Source organism: Molossus molossus, unplaced genomic scaffold (assembly GCF_014108415.1).
Source record: "Molossus molossus isolate mMolMol1 unplaced genomic scaffold, mMolMol1.p scaffold_m16_p_9, whole genome shotgun sequence".
NCBI lineage: Eukaryota > Metazoa > Chordata > Mammalia > Chiroptera > Molossidae > Molossus > Molossus molossus.
In genome coordinates, this window is record NW_023425403.1 from 27343031 (window position 1) to 27364475 (window position 21445).

General features: G+C 37.9%; 1 protein-coding gene and 1 pseudogene across 1 annotated transcript in view; one reads left to right on the top strand and one right to left on the bottom strand.

Moving 5' to 3' along the window:
• ADAM9 (ADAM metallopeptidase domain 9) overlaps nucleotides 1–21445 on the top strand; it is a 131277-nt gene that overhangs the window by 42499 nt on the left and 67333 nt on the right. The window contains exons 10-11 of the mRNA XM_036250160.1: nucleotides 2489–2570; nucleotides 3096–3229. Of these exons, the coding sequence (XP_036106053.1) occupies nucleotides 2489–2570; nucleotides 3096–3229 (216 nt within the window). The remainder of the gene's footprint in view (nucleotides 1–2488; nucleotides 2571–3095; nucleotides 3230–21445) is intronic.
• Nucleotides 17608–18067, bottom strand: LOC118622715 (annotated as a pseudogene).

Here is a 21445-nt window from a genome sequence, read left to right on the forward strand (position 1 = left end):
GCCGCATAGGCCTCTCTGGTGCCCTTGCACCCTGCAGGTCCGGCGGGTGGGCAGCTGGACCACACCAATTCCTCTCAGGCTCTGGCTTCCTACTGCTCTTGTGAGCTGCTGGGTCGCACAGGCTTCTCTGGTGTCCCAGCACCCCGCAGGACCCACGGGCAGCTGGATCACACCAATCTCTCTCAGGCTCCGGCTTCCCACTGCTCTTGTGAGCTGCTGGACCTCACAGGCCTTTGTGGAGCCTCAGGTCCTGCCACTGGTGGCTGGGGAGTGCTGCTGCCTGGTGGGGCTCAACTCCTGCTCAGCTTTTGCTGTAGTTTTTGGGGATGGGTCTCAGCTCCTGGTTTGTGCTTCTGTTGCCGGGGATGGATGTCTGCTCCCCAGCCTCTGTTGTTGGGCGTAATCTCAACTTTGTTGGGGCTGCTACTATGGGGGATGGTGCTGGACTCCAGGCTGTCCGCGGCTTCTGTGACCGGCACCTTGGGAGCTCCACTACTGTGTAGTGGTCTGTGTTGACACAGAGTGTCCACTGGTCTAATGGTGCCAGGTGCGCTGGTGGGCCCTAACTGTTCCCTCTGCCTCCTCCCAGGGAAGACCCAGGATCTTCCAAAATGGTGGGACCTCCCCGTGGCGCAGGGAGAAGCGCCCTGAATAGCCGCTTACTGTGGTAGCCGGATGTTCCCATCCACAGCATAGGAACTTTCTGCTCCGTGTCTCTGCACTGCGTGGGTTTCGTTGTCTACCTTCACGTCCACTCACACTCTCTCACACTAGCTCACTGTCTCACACTCTCACCTTCCCTCTGGTCCTGCCCGCCACCATCTTCTCCTTCACTTAAAATATTTAAATCATTTTATCCTTCTTAAAAGTTTTGTGGCTTGATAGGCTAGCTTTTTGCAAAAAAAGTTCTACTTTATTTACTTATTTATTTATTTTTTATCGTCACCCAAGGATATTTTTCTGTTTATCTATAGATAGAGTGGGAAGAAGGAAGAGAGAGAAAAATTGACATGAGAGAGACACATCGACTGGTTGCCTCCCATAAGACCTTGACCAGGGCCGGGGATAAACCACAACCGGGGTACGTGCCCTTGACTGGAATTGAACTTGAGATTCCTGATTCACGGGCCAATGCTCTAACCACTTAGCAAAACTGGCCAGGGCAAAATTCTTCTACTTTATGTAATAGTTTTTGTGTCCTTCAATGTTGATGGTACCTAAAATGCAAATTTTTTCAGAGGAGAAATTTGTCTTGTTGTTCTTTTGTTTTCTTATGTGAGTTAATTTAAATCAAGGCACTGAAAATGCCAAAATGGATTTTTATGGCCCTGTAATCACAAAGACTTGGTCCTGACCTTTTTATTAATTTTTAGGAAAATTGTACCTGTAAGTATCCTCATATCAGTGAGTATGCCATCTAGTTCATACTCCCCGTGCCTTGCCCAAGCACACTTACCAAGTTGTCCCCCCCCCCCTTTTTGATCTCCATCTGTTGTGCTAGGGGCATTTCCCAAATGTCTCATGATATCTATTTTTTTTGTTTGTGGTTAAAATGAGGTACTGAAAAGCCTTTTGAAAGCATTGAGTACATAGTGAGGCTTGGGGACTTTGGAGTTCACTATATGGTGATTGGACTGACATGTTTTCTTGGAAATCCCCTTATGTCAGTGTGTTGACTCCTTTTCTCCTGGCTGGTCCGATGCCCCAGAGAAGGACTTAATCATTCATTTAAAGGATATTTATTAGGTATATGCCGTAGGCACTGGGGTATAGTAATGAACATGACACATAAAACTTCTTGCTCTCATGGAGTCAATACTCTGTTGAAGGTGATTGGCCATAAATGAGGTAAATAAGTATATATAATGTGTTAAATAAAGATAAGTGGTAAGGAGGAAAAATAAGTATTGGAGGAGTAAAGTTGAAGTTTTAGATAACATGGCAAAAGTAGGTCTTAATGAGAAGATGACTTTTGAGTGAAGACCTGAAGCCGGCAAGGGAATGAGTTAGGGGTATATCTGGGGAGGAGAGGTCCAGACAGAGGGAATAGGTACTGAGATACAAGTGAGAAGTCAAATGGAGGCTACTGTGACCTTTCTGTTACCTGTGCTCCCTGCCCTGCAGCCTCTTGTATGCATGTGTTCATTGAGTTTGTTACCTGTCTCTCACTAGAATTTTTGAATAAATAAATATCATGCATTTTAGAGAAGTTTTCATTAGAAGGTAGAAAAAAATTTGGTTTGATTATCTAAAACGTATCTTCATTTTTCTAAAAAACCAATTTGTAATACTAATCTCATTCTCTGATACTAAAAGAGAGAAGGCTTTATTATATTCTGACTTTGAAGTGTTATTTAACGTTGCCATTTCTCCCAATTTTTGTAGGCTCTATCAATCCAGTTTAAGACTACCCACAGATATAGGAGCAATGTGTTCCTTTCCACCCCCCAAGCATTTCTTATAACTTTCCCCTTTTCTTTTCATTTAGGAAGAAAGGTTTTGGTGGGACCGCAGGAATGGCATTTGTGGGAACAGTGTGTTCAAGGAGCCACGCAGGCGGGATTAATGTGGTACATTTTTGTTCTTGATTTTTGCCTTTGGCTATCTGCATTAGGAGAGTGTCAGCATTTACTGACTATATACTTCCTCCCCCAGTTCTTAAAACTGTATTTTAGGTATTATGAGTGACAGTATTGGAGTGGCAGATGGGTTGTTTCTCTAGAGATTGGATAAAATATTCTAATATTTATTGTGTTGTTAGCTCCTCACTTTTTTTGGATGAGGAAATAGAGACTCCATTTAAGAAAATGAAATTAGAACCATGAGTTTGTCTTCCCATAAACCACCATGAATAATCTATAGGTGCTAAAGTATTTGATCTGTTGCTTAAAGGGTTTATCTTCATTGGTCAGTATGTTGATCACACTAGTTTCTTACTAGACTGAAATGTATAAGGATTGATGTTGGATGCTTGATTTATCATATAGACTGTCAACAATGTAGTGATACGTTTCCTTTTGTGACAGAATAATCTCAGAAACAAATATATCCTTTTTACTCAGAAACCTAATTAACACCTTCTTGTGTTTGGACAGTTTGGGCAAATCACAGTGGAGACATTTGCATCCATTGTTGCTCACGAGTTGGGTCATAACCTTGGAATGAATCATGATGATGGGAGAAATTGTGTTTGTGGAGCGAAGAGCTGCATCATGAATTCAGGAGCATCGTGAGTAATTGGGTTCTTTCTTCTTATTTTTTTAATGTGGTGTTGTAGATCAGTGTTTCTTAGACTCTGGGATATACTCATGCCTATGTTTAAAAAAGAGGAAAAATTATTTCCAGTGCCCCTGAAATTAATTACATGATACGCCAATGAGAAGACTGTTTTTTAATTAAATAATTCCACAGAGCTTTCAGCAAGAAACATTTATGTAGGCACAGGTATGTAGCTACACTCTTCTTTAAACCAGTTGACAGACCAAAAGATACAAGAACATGGAAATATTTATATCTGTCTCTGTACCGCAGGCCGACGCTCCAACCGCGGGGCCAAACCGGCCAGGGCGGAAATATTTATATCTGAATGGGAAATTAGGGAAGGGCCTCTGCTGGATTCAGTACAGGCTGGAATATAGATCGAAAGACTATAGTGAAACATTTACTAACAAACCCCTTGAAAAAGCACTGTGTTGTCGCTGTAAGGTAGAAGAAATCCTGATATAGACCTCCTAACATCTCCAATTTTTAGATAAAAATGGGAGACAAGGCAAAAATAAGGAGAAAGAAGAGTTAACATTTACTGAACTCTTTTTATGTATCAGGCACTGTCCTAAACAACTAGAAGGTATTAATCACTTAATGCTCAACAACCTAGTGAAATGAATATACATTGTAATGTCTGCGGATGAGGAAACTGAGGTCACATGTCTGAGGAAGTGGTGAAATGTTATTTGAAATAAGGAAGTCTGGGTTCAGAGACTATGATCTTAGAACCCCTTCTTTTGCCAGGGTTCAAAAATAATTACAATTGAGGGTCTAAGGATGAACAAGAACCATTGAGTTGCTGGGATTTTTGATGCAGGGTTGACTTAATGCAACAAGGTTTCATCCTAATTTAGTAGGCAGTCGTGCTAAGCAGAGAGCTGGACATAGTCCCAATGTATGTGTGGAATAGAAGCTGAGCCAGAGAAACAATCAGATATGAAAGATGTTCACCTTTAACAAACACAGATGATGATTTCATATGGGGACTATTCATGGCCCCAAGGATTCACTCCCTTTCATATTTTCCTCAAGCTCCTATGGCACAAAACTTCTGTTAGCCAGCAGTTTATCTTTAGATGTGAGAATATAATTGCAGGCATCCTGGTATAAAGGGGAAATACTTAAGCAGGATTTACTGCATAATTTACCTATTTTTGAGCAAATACTAGGCTGGAAAATAAATATGGAAGAATTAGAATAGCATTTATGAAAAAAACTATACTTAATAAAAATGTAATTATATTCACAAGAAAAGTCATGTTTGTAAAAGATTTTTTTATAGGAGAGGGAAATAAATTTAGTGTTGTTTGCATTGGCTGGCAGTGAAGTTGAGGAAGACGTAGATTCAGGGAATAAGAAATAAACAATCAACAGTGAAATAAAACAAGAGACTAATGAAAAAAGGAGCATTCAGAGGAAGGAATGTCATGAAACAGAGCTATAGTGGGATTTAAAATGCTATGAAGCAATGAAGAGTGGACCCATATTTCATTCACTTATCAAATATTAATTGAGCACCATGTGCCAGACTTTGTTTTAGGCACTTGATATATGTCAGTGAATTAGATAAAGACTTGCCCTTACTAGAGTTTACATTTTAATGGGGGAAGACAAAATATTAACATAATAAATACATCAATAATAGGCCACAAGCCACTGTAATTATATCCAGGAACCATATCTGCAGCAAAGAGGCTCAAAATAAGGCAAAAATGATCACTTCATTTATGAGATATATAATCAATAAACATTTGTCATAGTTGTTTATTTTATATTATTAAAATATATAATTAAAAAGCACCTCAAGGGAAAATGGTCCCATATATTACAGAAAATTTAAAAATTCTTTCTTAATCACTGACAGATTATATACACAAAACACATATAAAATGTAAACAAAAGTTCGGAGGAAGCTTTTTGAAAAATTAAAAGAGATTTTTCAGATAATGATTTGTAAACCAGGAAATGTAGCTCTTGGTATGAACCAAAGATATGTTCCTAAATGGATGGGATAAAGCAAGGTTTATAAAGGCAAAAATTATAAGGAGCTGACAATCAGAGATGAGTTGCTAGGGGAAACAAGATTGTAAATTTACATTATTTGTTTTCTGATTGGTGGGGGCAACTGTACTTTCAATGGTTGGCTGCCTCAGGGGTTAAGCCAGTGGGATTTGAAACGAGAACAATAGGTAATATATGATTAAGCATTTATCAACATCCTAATCTCAGCCCAGACCTGCAGAACAAAAGGCTGTTTTCTGATCACACAATTGTAATACAGGTAGTATTATTTAACAGTGATGCAAGGAGTGTGATTTAGCAAACAGTACAATCAGCACATAGGGTGCTGCTTGCTTTGTGGGTGGTTTTGGAGCCCAAAAGGGCAAAGTTATGCTTTGTAAGCAGCTTCAGAGTTCAAGCTGCAAAAAAGTCCAGATATTGGGCCACAAATTATGGTATTAGAGTTCTGATAAGTCCTCAAGATTATAGAGGTTTAAATAAATATTAGTATGGTTGATTTAATAGATAAAACTGTTATCAGCAAAAGTGAGGTTCTTGGAGTACTGCTGGAATAAGCATTTCCTGGAGGCCCCCATGGGAGGATGAGATATAATAGAAAGCTTTATTTCCATGGAATTACATTCCTAGGTTTCTAAAGTCCCATTTCCCTTAGTCCCGTCAAAAATGGGGTTTCAGTACAGCTAAAGTCAGAGCTAGTGTCCAGAGTTTTCTTTCCATGTTGGAGCTGGGTAATATATGATTAAGCATTTATCAAGTTGGGTCCAGCACAGCTTCAGGCTTGTTACAGTCCATTAGTCCATTCAGTGTGGGGCGCAGGGCCATGTGGACGAATACAGGGAAGTAGGAGCAAAAGAACCCCACTAGCCCAGAGTCATATAAGTTCCAAGAGAGCCAAGAACATAAGAGATCAAACTTCTTTATTTAGAGGGCTAAGTATCCCAAATCTTCCCAGGCGTACTGAGGCTATGCCCATTCTGCCCAGTGTTCCCAGGTGTGACTGACAGCAGGCACCTTCCCTAGTCATCCCAACTTTACTGGGCATGCGTCTATCTTCCCTTTGTCCAGTCTCCTTCCCCCCGTTTTATAGGGAACATGCCTATAATGTCTGGCCTTCCCTTTGCTCCTTTCCTATTATTAATAATTAGCTAAGTATTAAGCAGTATTAAAACTATAACTCTATGCAGAAACAGAACATAAATCCTCATTTTAGGTGTCTGTTGACCATATATTTATGAAGACTTACATAATTTCCAAAACAGAAAGAGGGTAGGTCTCATTCTTTGACTACAAAGTGGTAAAACTGGACATTAATAACAAAATCTCCTGAATGAGTTAATAATTTTAAAAGTCTCCTAGACCTTCAGTCTAAAGTTATAAAATATTGGGAAGGTAATGGTATTGTGAATATTACATTCAAAATTTACTGCATATTAAAACTTAAACATGAATATAAGATGATATCAAATATCAGGTGATCTGCCATTTTCCCCATGAGAAGAGCTGCAAAGAAGTTTTTTTTGTGGCTAACTTAAAAATATAACCTTGTAGTGATGTAGAAGACGTAAAAGGAGGGAATGCAGTTGGCTCTTGGAGAGAGAAATAGCAGCTGAAGTAGAGACTGACCCTATAGGTGTTGAAATAGAGGGAAACTGCTGATATAAGGTGACCTGATGAGGGATCCAGAAGAGTTAAACAACCTTGTTCTCTCACTGGTTTCTTGTCTCTGCCAGTGCCTCTTAATAGCTGTGTTTAATTGGATAAAGGTCAGTCTCTAGTAGACACATAGCACAGTGGAGAAGGATGGGGACAAGATTTGTCAGACCTTTTACTTGATCTTGTTACAGATGAGCAAAGAGGACCAGGAAGGTCATAATAGGAGAAATAAATGTAAAAGGTGAAACTTTTTTTCACGTCATTAAACAGATAAATACAAATTAAACAATACTTCTACCTATAAAACCAGGGAAGATATAATGATAATAATACTTATTTTTGAAGGGTTGTAGGTCACCAGGCCATCCTTATATACTCTTGGTGTGAGGAGAATTAGTACAGATTGCCTATTTGTGTCCCAAACCATACAAGATATGCTTTTGACCCAGCATTTCTATTTTTAGGAATTAATTTAGGGGAATAAGCAGGGGTGAGCAAACAGTATGTATATGCATTATTTACCACTAAAAACTTGGGCACGTCTGAAAAAGTAGATTGCTTAAATTAACCATGAAACATCTATTTAGTATGCACTATATAGTACTGGAAGTCATGTTTTCTGACAGTGGATTTCATACTTATCTTTTAAGCCGAGAAACGCCCCCCCCCCCTTTTGTTTTTACATAAGGTACTCTTATATAGAAGCTCATTATATAAAATATGTAAGAGGAACTTTTCTGGCTGAAGTGGGAGGAGGAGGAAAAGTACCCTGTAACTGCCTTGCAGCCCCTCCTTTTTCTAGGCTGCATTATGATTTTCATGCATCCTAGTGACTTTTGCTTTTGTGGGCCCCATTTTCCATTTAAAACTATTAAAAAGTATAGTTTATGACTATATTAGTATAAAGATGAATATAACCCAGGCTGAATTTATCATTAAATATTCATTATTGTGACTTCCCTTTTTTCTTCTGATTTTAAAATAAATGAAGCCTAGAACATTTTTGTGGGCCATTGAAGGTATGAGGTGTCCTAGGTATTGTGTCTACAGTGCCTAAGGGGTAGGGTCAGCCTGGGCCTCTGAGGGCAGGCACCTCCTTAGAAGCTCTAGGGCACCACAGAGGGTGGTTTGTGACTCACTGGTGGTTAATAATATGTTGGTTTAAAAATGTATCCATGTGAAAAAAGGAATACATGAAATATCAAAGTGTCAGTTATTTCTAATTTAAAAAATATGAAAATATAAATGAAGATCAGAAGGCTGTATGCCAACATGTTTAACTGGTTGAGCCTATGGTGGTGATCTTTCATGTCATTTAAATTTTTTCTTCTGGCTTTTCTGCATTTTTTGAATCATTTTGTTCTGATAAGATGTTTATTTTTAATTAGGAACTAAAGCAAAAATGATTTAACAGAAATATTCTAGAAAAGAATAGGTGCCATTCTGTTATAAATATTAACATTTAATACCATTGAACTTTCAGGTGATTGCCATTGCCTGCGTTCTCTGGACTGTATTCTTGAGAACTGATAATATATGCGAGAAATATTGTTGTTGTTAATTTTGTTGTGGAGTTTTAAAATTTATTTTTAAACATTTGCAGGGGATGATTATATTTCAAATAGATCTGAGTGGATTGCCTTGATATTATTTTTTCTTTACTACTGGTACCATAATAGAGTCATACTTTATTTAGCAATTTAATAAGGATTTTACGATACATGTATTTGTTGATTGTTGCCTTTGCCTTTTGGGGAGATTCTGTGATTATGTAGCGAGGCAGTATATGAGCTTCTACATATTTTATTTTATAATAATTTTATATGTTAGTGTAGTAAGTTAAAATTAACAAAGGCAAAAAGAAGACTATTCTGTTTGTAATTTACTTGCCTTCCAGGGCATAGAGATAGCTTGTGAATAAATTAAGTATTGGATAAGTGTAAGTACTTGAGCTTCTGTCTTTGTTCGATTACTATTTTGTATTTGAAGCAGAAATGTGTTGTGTTTACAGAGTTGGAATGGGGCATGGCTCAAACATGGTCTTAAATTAGAAGGTATAGATAGAGAGACAGTTGGGATTGGGTGAGACTGTGCAAGGAACGAAGTTTCAGGATTTTAGTGCTTATTGGGGTTAGTGCAGAAGCCCTTTAGGAATGGTTGATAGCAAACAGATTCTTTGAGGCTGTGGTCTGAGGCAATACTTTTTTTTTTTATCCTCACCCGAGGACATTTTTCCATTTTTTGTTCAGATAGAGCGGGAGGGAAAGAGAGGAAGAGAGAGAGAGAGAAACATCGATGTGAAGGGACACATCGAGTGGCTGCCACCCGCATGACCAACCAGGGCCGGGGACAAACTGCAACCGAAGTACGTGCCCTTAGCGGGAACCGAACCCGGGTCTCTCTGTACTGCAGGTCGATGCTCCAACCGCTGAGCCAAACCGGCCAGGGCTGAGGCAATACTTTTAATGGCTTGGTTCAAAAAAAACTTCTAGTAAGCACATTGATTTCTAGATCTAGGAATACCAAGTTTTGGAGAATGAAGGTTTTCCGCCTTCCAAAAAAGAGCATAAATGAGATCTTCACTACTGAATGAAGGGGAACCTGCTTCTCTTAAGGAAAATGTAAACTGTTCCAGAGAGGACATTGCACTAACTTCACTACAGGGAAGTATTTGAGCAGAGGACAGAATAGGCATAGTACAGATAGTGTTGGAGTGACAAGTCAGGATTTTGTGGGCCTTGTTAGACAGATGGTTTGAGCCTGTTCTTAGATGAGATGGACTTACTTGCTCTACCAGCCAGCAATAAATTTTTTAGATTTATTAATGGTGTTTTCTGTTGCATCATCTTGTGTTTGTTTGTTTGTTTTTAAATCAGAGAAAGCCTGCTCTGTATCCCAAATTTGCCTTTTAACTCTGTGATTCTATTTTCTTATTGATGATTGCTTTCTATCAGAGCAATCATCAATAAGAAAATATGACCCATATCAGCTTTTTGATCTCTAACAACCCCCATCAGGTTGAGCAAAGGTCTTTTTTTTTCTTTTTTCTTTTTTTTCTAAAGGATTTCTCAGTCCTGATTAAGTACCCTTCTGGTTTACTAGACTTCGCTGAGCCTAGCTGCAGGAAGGGAAGCACCATGGATAACTCTCGTTGGGTCTCCTTATTGTGCTACAATTTGTGATATATTCAAAGAAAACATTTTTATTGTGAAAATGAAACTTACAGAAAAGCTAGCTAAACAAGTGTATAGCTGAACACCCTTTTATAAAGTGAACACTTCCAGTCCTCGGAAATACCTTCTGTGGTTTTCCCTATCACACTTTCCCCCCTGAAGTTAACCATTACCCTGATTTTATGATAATGATTTCCTTACTTTTCTTTACAGTTTTGCCACCTAAATATGTATTCCTAACTACTTTAGTTTTTGCCTATTTTGAGCTCTAATTATAGAATAGATTAAACAGAGTTAATAAACAATTACAGTAGTCCCTCTCATCTGCAGTTTCTCTTTCTGCGATTTCAGTTAACTGCAGTCAACCATAGTGCAAAAATATTAAATAGAAAATTCTAGAAATAAGCACTTGATAAGTTTTAAATTTACACTGTTCTGAGTAATGTGATGAAATCTCACTGTCCTTGCCCCATCCTGCCTGGGATGTGAGTCATCCCTTTGCCCAGTGTATCCACCTCAGTTCGTCTCATTACATAGGCATTGTATCATCTCCCATCATCACAAGAAAAGGGTGAGTACAGTTACAGTAAGGTACTTTGGGAGAGAGACCACATTCACATAGCTTTTATCACAGCATATTGCTATAACTGTTCAATTTTATTAATTATTATTGTTAATCTCTCATTGTGCCTGGTTTATAAACTAAACTTCATTATAGGTATGTACAAGCAGGAAAAAATTTACTATAGATAGAGTTTAGTACTATTCACAGCTTCAGGCATCGACTGGACATCTTGAAATATATCTCCCATGGATAAAAGGCATCTACTGTATACAGTATGTTTCCTGTTGGTGTGGCTTTTTTTTAGTTGACATTGTGTTTGTGATTTTTGTTCATTCTGACGTAGGTAGCTGCAGTATATTTTCATTTTTGTTGCTTCCATCTTCCTTTGGTTTGATGGTTGCCCCCTGGGATTTTAACTCCCCTCTACTTTTGAGTTGCACCTGAGGGAAAAAGCTTAGAGGTAGGAGTTGTGGGAACTTTCCACCATAACTCTGCTGAAATCAGAGGTGGGTAGAAGAGATGTGTTGTGGGGTACAATCAGTGCCCACTACCTACCTCACCAACAATTGATACATCCACTTTAAACTTCAGTAATAAGTTGGGTATGTAGTGGTATTTTATTGTGCATTTACCTGGTTACTTATGAAATTAGATTGGATCACCAATTCATATTTATGGGTCATTGGATTTTTTTTAATGTGAAGATACTGTTCAGTTTCTCCCAGTTTTTTTATTTTTAAAAATTTTTTATTGTTGTCTACCATTATTGATTTGTAGAAATGTTTTTGTAATTTTTTGGTGACTTTTAGTGAAAAGTTGTTAATTTATCATTTTAATATACTCATATACATCAATCTCTTCCTTTATGGCTATTGCTTTCTTTGTCTCACCTAATAAATGATTCCTTAACTTTACTATCACAAATATATTCTTTTATATTATCTCTCAAACTCTTCATTGATTTTGACTCTCATATTGAGGTCCATAATCCATCTCAAATGACCATTTGTGCCTTCTGTAATGTAGAGGTAAAGTTTTTTCTAATATGAACACTTTGTTAAACTGGCATTATTTATTAAAAATACTTTCTTTTCATTGCTAGTTTTAATAGTCAGTTTGGTCATGAATCAGGTGTCCATAAATACACCTGTCTATTTCCAGGCTGTTCCGTTTCTTTTGTTTGTTTGTCTATATTTACTTCAAAACTCCACTTTTCTAAATCCAACAGTTTTATAATAAGTTGTATAAAGCAAGTTCACCTATTGTGACCTACTTGTTTAAACAGTATGGTGGTTACCAGAGAGAAGGGGGTGAGAGGATAGTAAAGGGTAAAGGGGGTCAAATATATGGTGACAAAATATGATTTGACTTTGGGTGGTGGGCACACAATGCAATATGCAGATCATGTATCATAGAAATGTACCCTTGAAACCTGTATGATCTTATTAAACAATGTGACCCCAATAAATTTAATAAAAAGTAAAAAGATAAAGTAAAATTGGAAAAAAGAGAGTGTTTTGGCTGTTTGTGTCTCTCTATGTAAATTTTAGAATTAGCTTATGGAGTTCCACAAAGAAGTTTTATTGGGGATTTGATTGATTTTGTAGTAAATCTCTAGATTAGTTTGGTGAAGAATTAACATATTTTCAGTACAGAGTTTTCAACTCCATGATCCTCTTTAACTCCTCTTATTAAATATATATTTATTTTCTACCCTGGCAAGGTGGCTCAGTTGTTTTGACTATTGTCCTGTACACCAAGAGTTTGCAGGTTTGATATCCAGGTGGGGCATGTGTGGGAGGCAACTATCAATGTTTCTCTCTCTCTCCCCCTCTCTCCCTCTCCCTCTAAAATCAATAAACATATCCTTGGGTAAGGATTAAAAATATATATATATATATATATACACACACACACATATATGTATTTCTCTGTAGAGATCTAAATTTCTTTTGTTAGGATTATTCCTACAGTTTATTTTTATTGATTTTTTTTTAGTGTGAGAGAAAGGGAGAGGGAGAGAGAGGTAGAAACATTGATGAGAGAGAACATCGATTGGCCCCTCCTGCATGCCCCGCACTGGGGATCGGGCCCACAACTGGGCATGTGCCCTGACCAGGAATCGAACCAGCGACCTCTTGGTGCGTGGGTCGACGCTCCGAACAGGTGACCTCTTGGTGCATGGGTCAGTGCTCAATCATTGAGCCACACCGACCAGGCGTATATTTTATATTTCAGATGCTATTGTAAATATATTTTTTTTAAATTCATTTTCTAATTCTTTATATAAAAATATAATTGGCTTTGTATATTTATTTTGTATCTAGAAGTCTTATTACACTCTTATATTAGTTTTTAAGTGATGGATTTGTGTAGATTAAAATTAGGGACTCGTGTAGGAATACAAATATGTCTTCAAAATTCCTGTGGCTGTTGGCTGATTAATACTCTTATAGAAAACATTATTGAATATATGCTATGTGGCAAGCACTGTACTAACCACATAAAGGTCAACAGTAGGAGCTAAAAAGCAATGACAAACCTCTGTTTAATTGAAGTCACCTTTATTTATCACATAATTATTATCTCCTCTAGTTTAACATTTCCACTTGATGTCTATTGACTCAAATTCCTGTTTGTTCCTCCTAACACCTGCTCTACCCACAGTTTTCCCATGTCAGTTAATGATAACTTCTTCCTTCTGGCAGCTTAGGACAAAAATCTGAGTCATCCTTGACTTTTCTATTTTGTCACATTCTTCTTAATGGCTATTTCCTCTCCTCAATCTTCTTTCCCTCATAGTAAAAAATTAATTTCTTACAATGGCCTAGTCTCACCTTTGCTGATGGTATCTCACATTACTTATTCCGTTACTGATTCACACCACACCAATCCTACTGGCTTCTTTATTTTTCCTTGAGCATGCCAGGTGAGCTTCTATTTTAGGATTTTTGTACTTGCTATTCCTTCCCCTCATAATGTTTCCCTACCCTAGATAGCCAGTTTTGATTCAATTGTCACAGTATTTGAAATGCCTGTCCAGACTGCTCTTTTAAAAATTACAATCGCTTCTCCCCCTATACAGGTCATCCACTTCACCTTATCACTCAATAGCACTTATTTTCTAATACACTGTTCAGTTTACTTATTAAGTTTATAGTCTCATTCACTAGAATGTCAGCTTCACAGGGGTGGGGATTTTTGTCTGCTTTGTTTACTGTTTTATCCTTTAAAAGAGAGGAGTGCCTTGTACATAAGATATGTTTAACAAATATTTGTTGAATGAATGATATTGTCCAAAAATATTCTTAAACAAAGAATAGCAAGAAAAAGAATATGGAAAACAAGTCTTTTTGTTATTGTCAAAAAACTTGTGCCATGTTTTTTCTCTTCTGTGAGTCAAAATACTGTCTTTGCTGATTCTTTTGTAATAGACAATTGATCTTGTCTATGTTCCTTCTCTGCCAATCTGTTGAAATCCTTCAACATCCCACATTCAAAGATTTTTTGTCAAATAATAGTTAATGATACCAAAATTGTTAACAATCCCAAGAGCCCAAACTATCTACTTCCCTGGAGATTTTTGGGCCAGTTAGCAAAGAAGAGTGTAAACTGTATACCCAGTGGACAAGGTTTCACAGAAAGGACTTCTTTTTTAGATTCCAGAATGTCCAAAGACTCAACATAGATAGGAATACATCCTCAGAAACTACAAGGCAACAGTTTTTATCCCCACTGCCACGTTTGGCACCTTTGCTCACAGTGATGAAAAATATTCTTTCAGGGCATCAAATTCCCCTGATAAAATTTTAATGAGACTTGGCTTTCTCACAGAGTCTTGTTGTATATATGGGTGTATTTCCCACTAGTTTTCAGAAGTAAAAATAGCCAGTGGGATTATGTGAAAATATTTTATTATTTATTTATTTATTTATTAATTTTCCAATTTTTATTAATTTATTTTTGTTACAGATGTTTCTTCCCTCCCCAAGAAACCCTCCTTCCCATCCTGCCCTCACCCCCAGCATTGTTGTCTATGTCCATTGGTTATGCATATAAGCATATAAATTCTTTGATTCATCTCATCTACCTGCCCACCCCCGTACTCTGAGATTTGTCAGTCTGAACCATACTCCTGTGTCTCTGGGTCTATTTCATACATCAGCTCACCTTGTTCATTATATTCCACAAATAAGTGAGATCATGTGGTATTCATCTTTCTCTGATTCGCTTATTTTGCTTAGTATAATACTCTCGAGGTCCCTCCATGTCTCAAAGGATAACAGGTCTATCCTTCTTACAGCTGCATAGTATTCCATTGTATATATGTACCACAGCTTTTTTATCCACTCATCTATTGCTGGGCACTTGGGCTGTTTCCAGATCTTAGTGGTTGTAAAGAGTGCTGCTATGAACATAGAGATACATATATTCTTTCTGATTGATGTTTCAGGTTTCTTAGGATATATTCCTAGAAGTGGGAGCACTGGGTCAAATGGTAATTCAATTTTTAATTTTTTGGGGAAACACCATATTGTTTCCATAGTGGCTGTACCAGTCTGCATTCCCACCAGCAGTATACTAGAGTCCCCTTTTCTCCACACCCTCGCCAACACTTGTTGTTTGATGATTTGTTGATGGCAGCCATTCTGGCAGGTGTGAGGTGATACCTCATTGTTGTTTTAATTTGCATATCTCTGATGATCAGTGACGATGAGCATTTCTTCATTTGTCTCTTGGCCATTTGGATGTCCTTTTTGGAGAGGTGTCTATTTAGGTCCTCTGCCCATTTTTTAATTGGGTTCTTTGTCTTCCTTTTGTTGAGTTGTATGAGCACTCTATATATTAACCCTTTATCTGATGTATCATTGGCAATTATGCTCTCCCATACAGTGGGTTCCCTTTCCATTTTGATGGTTGTTTCTTTTGCTGTGCAGAAGCTTTTTAGTTTGATGTAGTTCCATGTGTCTATTTTTTCCTTTGTTTCTGTTACCTTAGGTGATATATCAGTAAAAATTCTGCTGCGTCTGATGTTTGAAATTTTGTTGCCTACATTTTCTTCTAGGATTTTTATGGATTCATGAGTCACATTTAAGTCTTCTATCCATTTTGAGTTTATTCTTGTGTATGGTGTAAGTTAATGGTCTAGTTTCTTTCTTTTTTTTTTTTTTTGCATGTAGCTTGTTCAATTTTCCCAACACCATTTATTAAAGAGGCTGTCTTTACTCCACTGTATGCTCATGCCACCCTTGTCAAATATTAATTGATCATAATGTCTTGAGTCAATTTGTGGGTTCACTGTTCTGTTCTATTGATTTATATGCCTATTCTTGTGCCAATATCAAGCTGTTTTGATTACAGTAGATTTGTAGTATAACCTGGTATCTGGTATTGTGATCCCACCTAGTTTGTCTTTCTTTTTCAAGATTGCTGTAGCTATTTGGGGTATTTTTTGGTTCCATATGAACTTTTGAAGTATTTGTTCTAGTTCTGTGAAATACGTTGTTGGTATTTTGATGGGGATTGCATTGAATCTATAGACTGCTTTGGATAATATGGACATTTTAATGATGTTAACCTGTTAACCGGGGAATTCCCTGGGAATTCCCTTTTTACTGTATTTGACGTATTTATACATCCCGCTTGGTTAACAGGTTAATTCTTCCAATCCATGAACAAGGTATGTGCTTTCACTCTTTTATATCTTCCTCTATTTCATTTTTCAATGTCCTGTAGTTTTCTCCAAATAGGTCCTTTACTTCTTTGGTTAAGTTTATTCCTAGGTATCTTAATTTTTTTGCTGCAGTGGTAAATGGGATTGTTTCTTTAGTTTCTCTTTCTGTGAGCTTATTATTGGTGTATAAGAATGCCGTCAATTTCTTCACGTGAATTTTGTATCGTGCTACCTTGCCAAATTTGTTTATTAAATCTAGCAAATTTTTGATGGAGTCTTTATGGTTTTCTATGTATAATATCATGTCATCTGTGAATAATGACAGTTTCACTTCCTCCTTTCCAATTTGGATCCCTTTTATTTGTTCTTCAAGTCTGATTGCTGTGGCTAAGACTTCCAGTACTGTGGTAAACAAGAGTGGCAAAAGTGTGCGTCCCTATCTTCTTCCTGTTGTTAAGGCAATGCTTTTAATTTTTGTCCATTGAGTATGATGTTGGCTGTAGGTTTTTCATATATGGCCTCTATTATGTCAAGATATCATCCCTCTATTCTCACATTGCTGAGCGTTTTTATCAGAAATGGATGCTGGATTTTGTCGAATACTTTTTCAGTGTCTATTGATATTTTCATATGGTTTTTATCTTTTATTTGGTTTATGTGGTATATCACATTTATTGATTTGTGAATATTGTACCGGCCTTGCATCCCTGGGATGAATCCCACTTGGTCATGGTGAATAATTTTTTTAGTGTATTGCTGGATCTGATTTGATAGTATTTGTTTTTATTTTTTTTTCATTGAAACACATTTTCATTGAATAGGAGATTTATACAGTCATACAAATCAGCTCACATCACAGGTACTTGAAAAATTTTTAAAAAGACACAAATTACACTTGTTTTTTTTTTTTTTTTTATCCTCACCAAGGACATTTTTTGATATTTTGTTTAAATAGAGTGGGAGGGAGAAAAAGAGAGAGAAACATCAATGTGAAAGGGACACATCGAGTGTTCGCCACCCACATGACCCAACCAGGCCTGCGAACAAATTGCAACTGAGGTACGTGCCCTTAGTGGGAACCAAACCCGGGTCTCTCCAGACTGCAGGCTGATGCTCTAACCGCTGAGCAAACCCAGCCAGGGCACAAATTACACTTTTAAGGTTATAGTGTTTAATGTCTATTAAGTTAAATTTCTACAACTAGCAAAGTCACAGAGGAGCTACTAGGACTCAGACCTCATCCTCAGGAATGTCTACTGGGTGATCCCAATCACCCCACAAGCCAGACGGCTCCCAGCATTCCCTGTCTTCTTGCTTTCATCATTTCCACCTTTGCCCAAGTCATCTCGTTTTTCATGGACCACCATTGTGCGGCCAGTGATGGAATCACCCTGAGAGGGAGATCATCGTGTCTTCAATAGACACCTTGGCCTTACCATCTTTGTCCATGGTCACGTTGCCCAGGTCTCCCACACACCTCTCTTCATCCTTGGGTCCACCGTGGGTTCTGGATAGAGAACTAAAGTGAGGCCCTGCACTGGTCCAGCCTTGCATGTTTTCTCCAAACTGATGCATGTGGAAGCTGTGTTCGCACTCGGTCAGTCTTGTGATGATGCCCGTGACACCGACCGGCCCATTTCCCTTCTGCTTAAAGTGGACAGTGCTCTGCACCCGGCCGTCACCCTTTAGCACACACACAGCTGTAGTTGTCATGACTCACGGGCGTGCGGTTGGTTGGGCTCCAAAGCCTCGCAGATGCTGCGGGGCACGCTGACCTTTGCTAGTATTTTGTTCAGGATTTTGCTATCTATGTTTATCAGGAATATTAGCCTGTAGTTTTGTTTCTTTGTAGTGTCTTTATCTGGTTTTGGAATTAGAATTATGCTGGCCTCATTAAACGAGTTTGGAAGTTTTCCTTCTTGAATTTTTTGGAATAATTTGAGGAGAATGGGTGTTAGTTCTTCTTTGAAACTGGTGTTAGTTCTTGTTTGGTAAAACTCCCCGGGGAAGCTCTCTGGGCCTGGGCGTTTGTTTGCTAGGAGAGCCTTCCTTACATCTTCAATTTCCTTAGTAGTTATTGGTCTGTTCAAGTTTTCTATTTCTTCCCAGTTCACTTTTGAAACACCGTGTTTCTAGAAATTTGTCCATTTTGCTTAGATTGTCCAATTTGTTGCTGGATAATTGTTCATAGTATTTGTTAACAATCCTTTGTATTTCTATAGTGTCAGTTGTTACTTCTTCTCTTTCATTTCTAATTTTATGCATTTGGGTTCTCTCTCTTTGTTTCTTGGTGAGTCTAGCTAAGGGTCCATCAATCTTGTTTATCTTTTCAAAGAACCAGCTCTTCCTTTCATTGATCTTTTAAATTGTTTTTTGGTCTTGATGTTGTTTATTTCTGCTCTGATCTTTATTATTTCTTTCCTTCTACTTGCTCTGGGGTTTTCTTTTTGTTTGCTTTCCAGTTCTTTTAAGTTGTGAGGTTAGATAGTCAATTAGAAATTTTTCTTGTTTCTTGAGGTAGGCATGTAGTGCTATGAACTTCCATCTCAGAACTGCTTTTGCTGTATGCCATAGATTTTGTGTTGTGTGTTCATTTTCATTGGTTTCCAGAAAGTTTTTCATTTCTTCCTTTATCTCCTTTGTAACCCATTCATTGTGGAATAACATGCTCTTTAACCTCCATGTGTTCAAATGTCTTTGCATGTTCTTGTTGTAATTGACTTCTGGTTTCATGCCATTGTGATCTGAGAAGATGCTTGATATGATTTCAATCTTCTTGAATTTGTAGAGACTTAGTTTGTGTCCTAACATGTAGTCTATCTTTGAAAATGTCTCATGTGCACTTGAGAAGAATGTGAATTCTGCAGTTTTGGGATGTAATTCTCAGTAGATATCTATTAAATCCATTTGATCTAGTGCATCATTTAGAGTCTGTTTCCTTGTTAATTTTTTTGTCTAGAGGATCTATGCAGTGATGTCAGCAGGGTGTTGAAGTCTCCTGCTATGATTGTATTTCTGTCAGTTTTTCCTTTGAAGTTCTCCAGAAGATTTTTAATATAGTTCAGTGCTCCTATATTGGGTGCATATATGTTTACCTAGGTTATATGTTCCTGTTGAGTAGATCCTTTCAATATTATGTGGTGACTTTCTTGGTCTCTAGTTATGGCCTTCATTTTGAAGTCTATTTTATCAAATATCAGTATTGCTACCCCAGTTTTCTTTTCCTTTCCATTTGCTTGCAAGATTTTTTTCCATCTCTTCACTTTCAACCTATGTGAGTCTTTTTTTGTGAGATGGGTCTCTTATAAACAACACATATATGACTCATGCTTTCTTATCCAATCAGTTACTCTTTTTCTTTTGATTAGAGTGTTCAGTCCATTTACATGTAAGGTTATTATTTTTTTTTTATTTTTTTTTTTTAATCCTCACCTGAGGACACTTTTCCATTTTTTGCACAGACAGAGTAGGAGGGAGAGAGAGGAAGGAAGAGAGAGAGAGAAACATCGACGTGAAGGGACACATCGAGTGGCTGCCACCCGCACGACCAACCAGGGCCGGGGACAAACTGCAACCGAAGTACGTGCCCTTAGCGGGAACCGAACCCGGGTCTCTCGGGACCGCAGGCCGACGTTCTAACCGCTGAGCCAAACTGGCCAGGGCTGTAAGGTTATTATTGACATGTATTTATTTAGTGCCATTTTTGTTTATTGTAGTTATATTTTTCTTCCTATTTCTTCTACTAATTACAACAGTCCTTTTAACATTTCTTTCAGTGCTGGTTTCGTGCTTATATATTCCCTTAGTTTTTTTGTTTTTTTGTTTTTTGTCTGGGAAGCTCTTTATTTGACCTTCTATTTTGAATGATAGCCTTACTGGATAGAGTATTCTTGGATTCAGATCCTTGTTTTTCATGACCTTGATTACTTCATGCCACTCCCTTCTGGCCTGTGGTGTTTCTGTTGAGAAGTCAGCGGATAGCCTTATGGGGATTCCTTTGTAGGTAATCTGTTGCTTTTCTCTTGCTGCCTTTAGGATTCTCTCTTTGTCTTTAATTTTTGGCATTTTAATTACTATGTGTCTTGATATGGGCCTGTTTGGGTTCTTCTTACTTGGGGCTCTCTGTGCTTCTTGAACTTGAATGCCTTCTTCCTTCACCAAGTTAGGGAAGTTTTCTGTCACTATTTCTTCAAATATATTCTCTAACCCTTGCTCATTTCCTTCTTCTGCAACTCCTATGATGCAAATGTTGTTACGTTTCCAGTTGTCCCACAGTTCTCTTAAGCTGTCTTCCTGTGTTTTAATTGTTTTTATCTTTTGGTTTTCTGATTGGTTGATTTTTTTCTACCCTGATTTCTAATTTATTGATCTGGTCCTCAGCCTTCTCTACTCTGCTGGTTATTCCTTCTGATGTATTTTTTATTTCTGCTATGTCATCTTTCATTTCCACTTGGTTGGTTTTTAATGTTTTTATATCTTTACTCATGCTGTTGAGCTTCCTCAAGATCATGGCCCTGAACTCTACCTCTGATTACTTGCTTAACTGCATTTTGTTTATCTCATCTTCAGTAGAGTTCTGTTGTTATTTCATTTGGGATTTGTTTCTTTGTTTCACCATTTTGGCTATCTCTGGGTTTTGGAGCCTGCCAAATTTTCCCTGTGGGTGGTGGTGTTCTGCTGTTTGTGGCTCTCTCTAGTGGTTTTGGATGAATGTGGGAGGACCCACATTAAACACCATTGTCAAGTCTTTCTTTCCTGGGTAGATTTGCAAGCCCAGGAAAGGTGCACTTATCCTCTTGCTTATTGCTTGGAGGCTATTAGTCTCAGTTACTTGATGAGCCTTGAGTTGTAGCCCTCAACTGGATAAAAAACTCCCTGAGGTGTTCAGTGTAAGAGGATTTCTCAGAGGGTGGAGCAGATGCTGGTTGTTAATGAACCTCAATTTGCATTTCTTTGGTCTAGATGGGTGGGATTAAATCTCCAAGGAAGGGGCTTTTGGTTCTTCCCAGGGCTCCAGGAAGGTGCTCTCTGAGCAAGATGGCTGACTGTTTTGTTCAGCCATGACTCATCAAAAACTCTCTATGCCCGCCC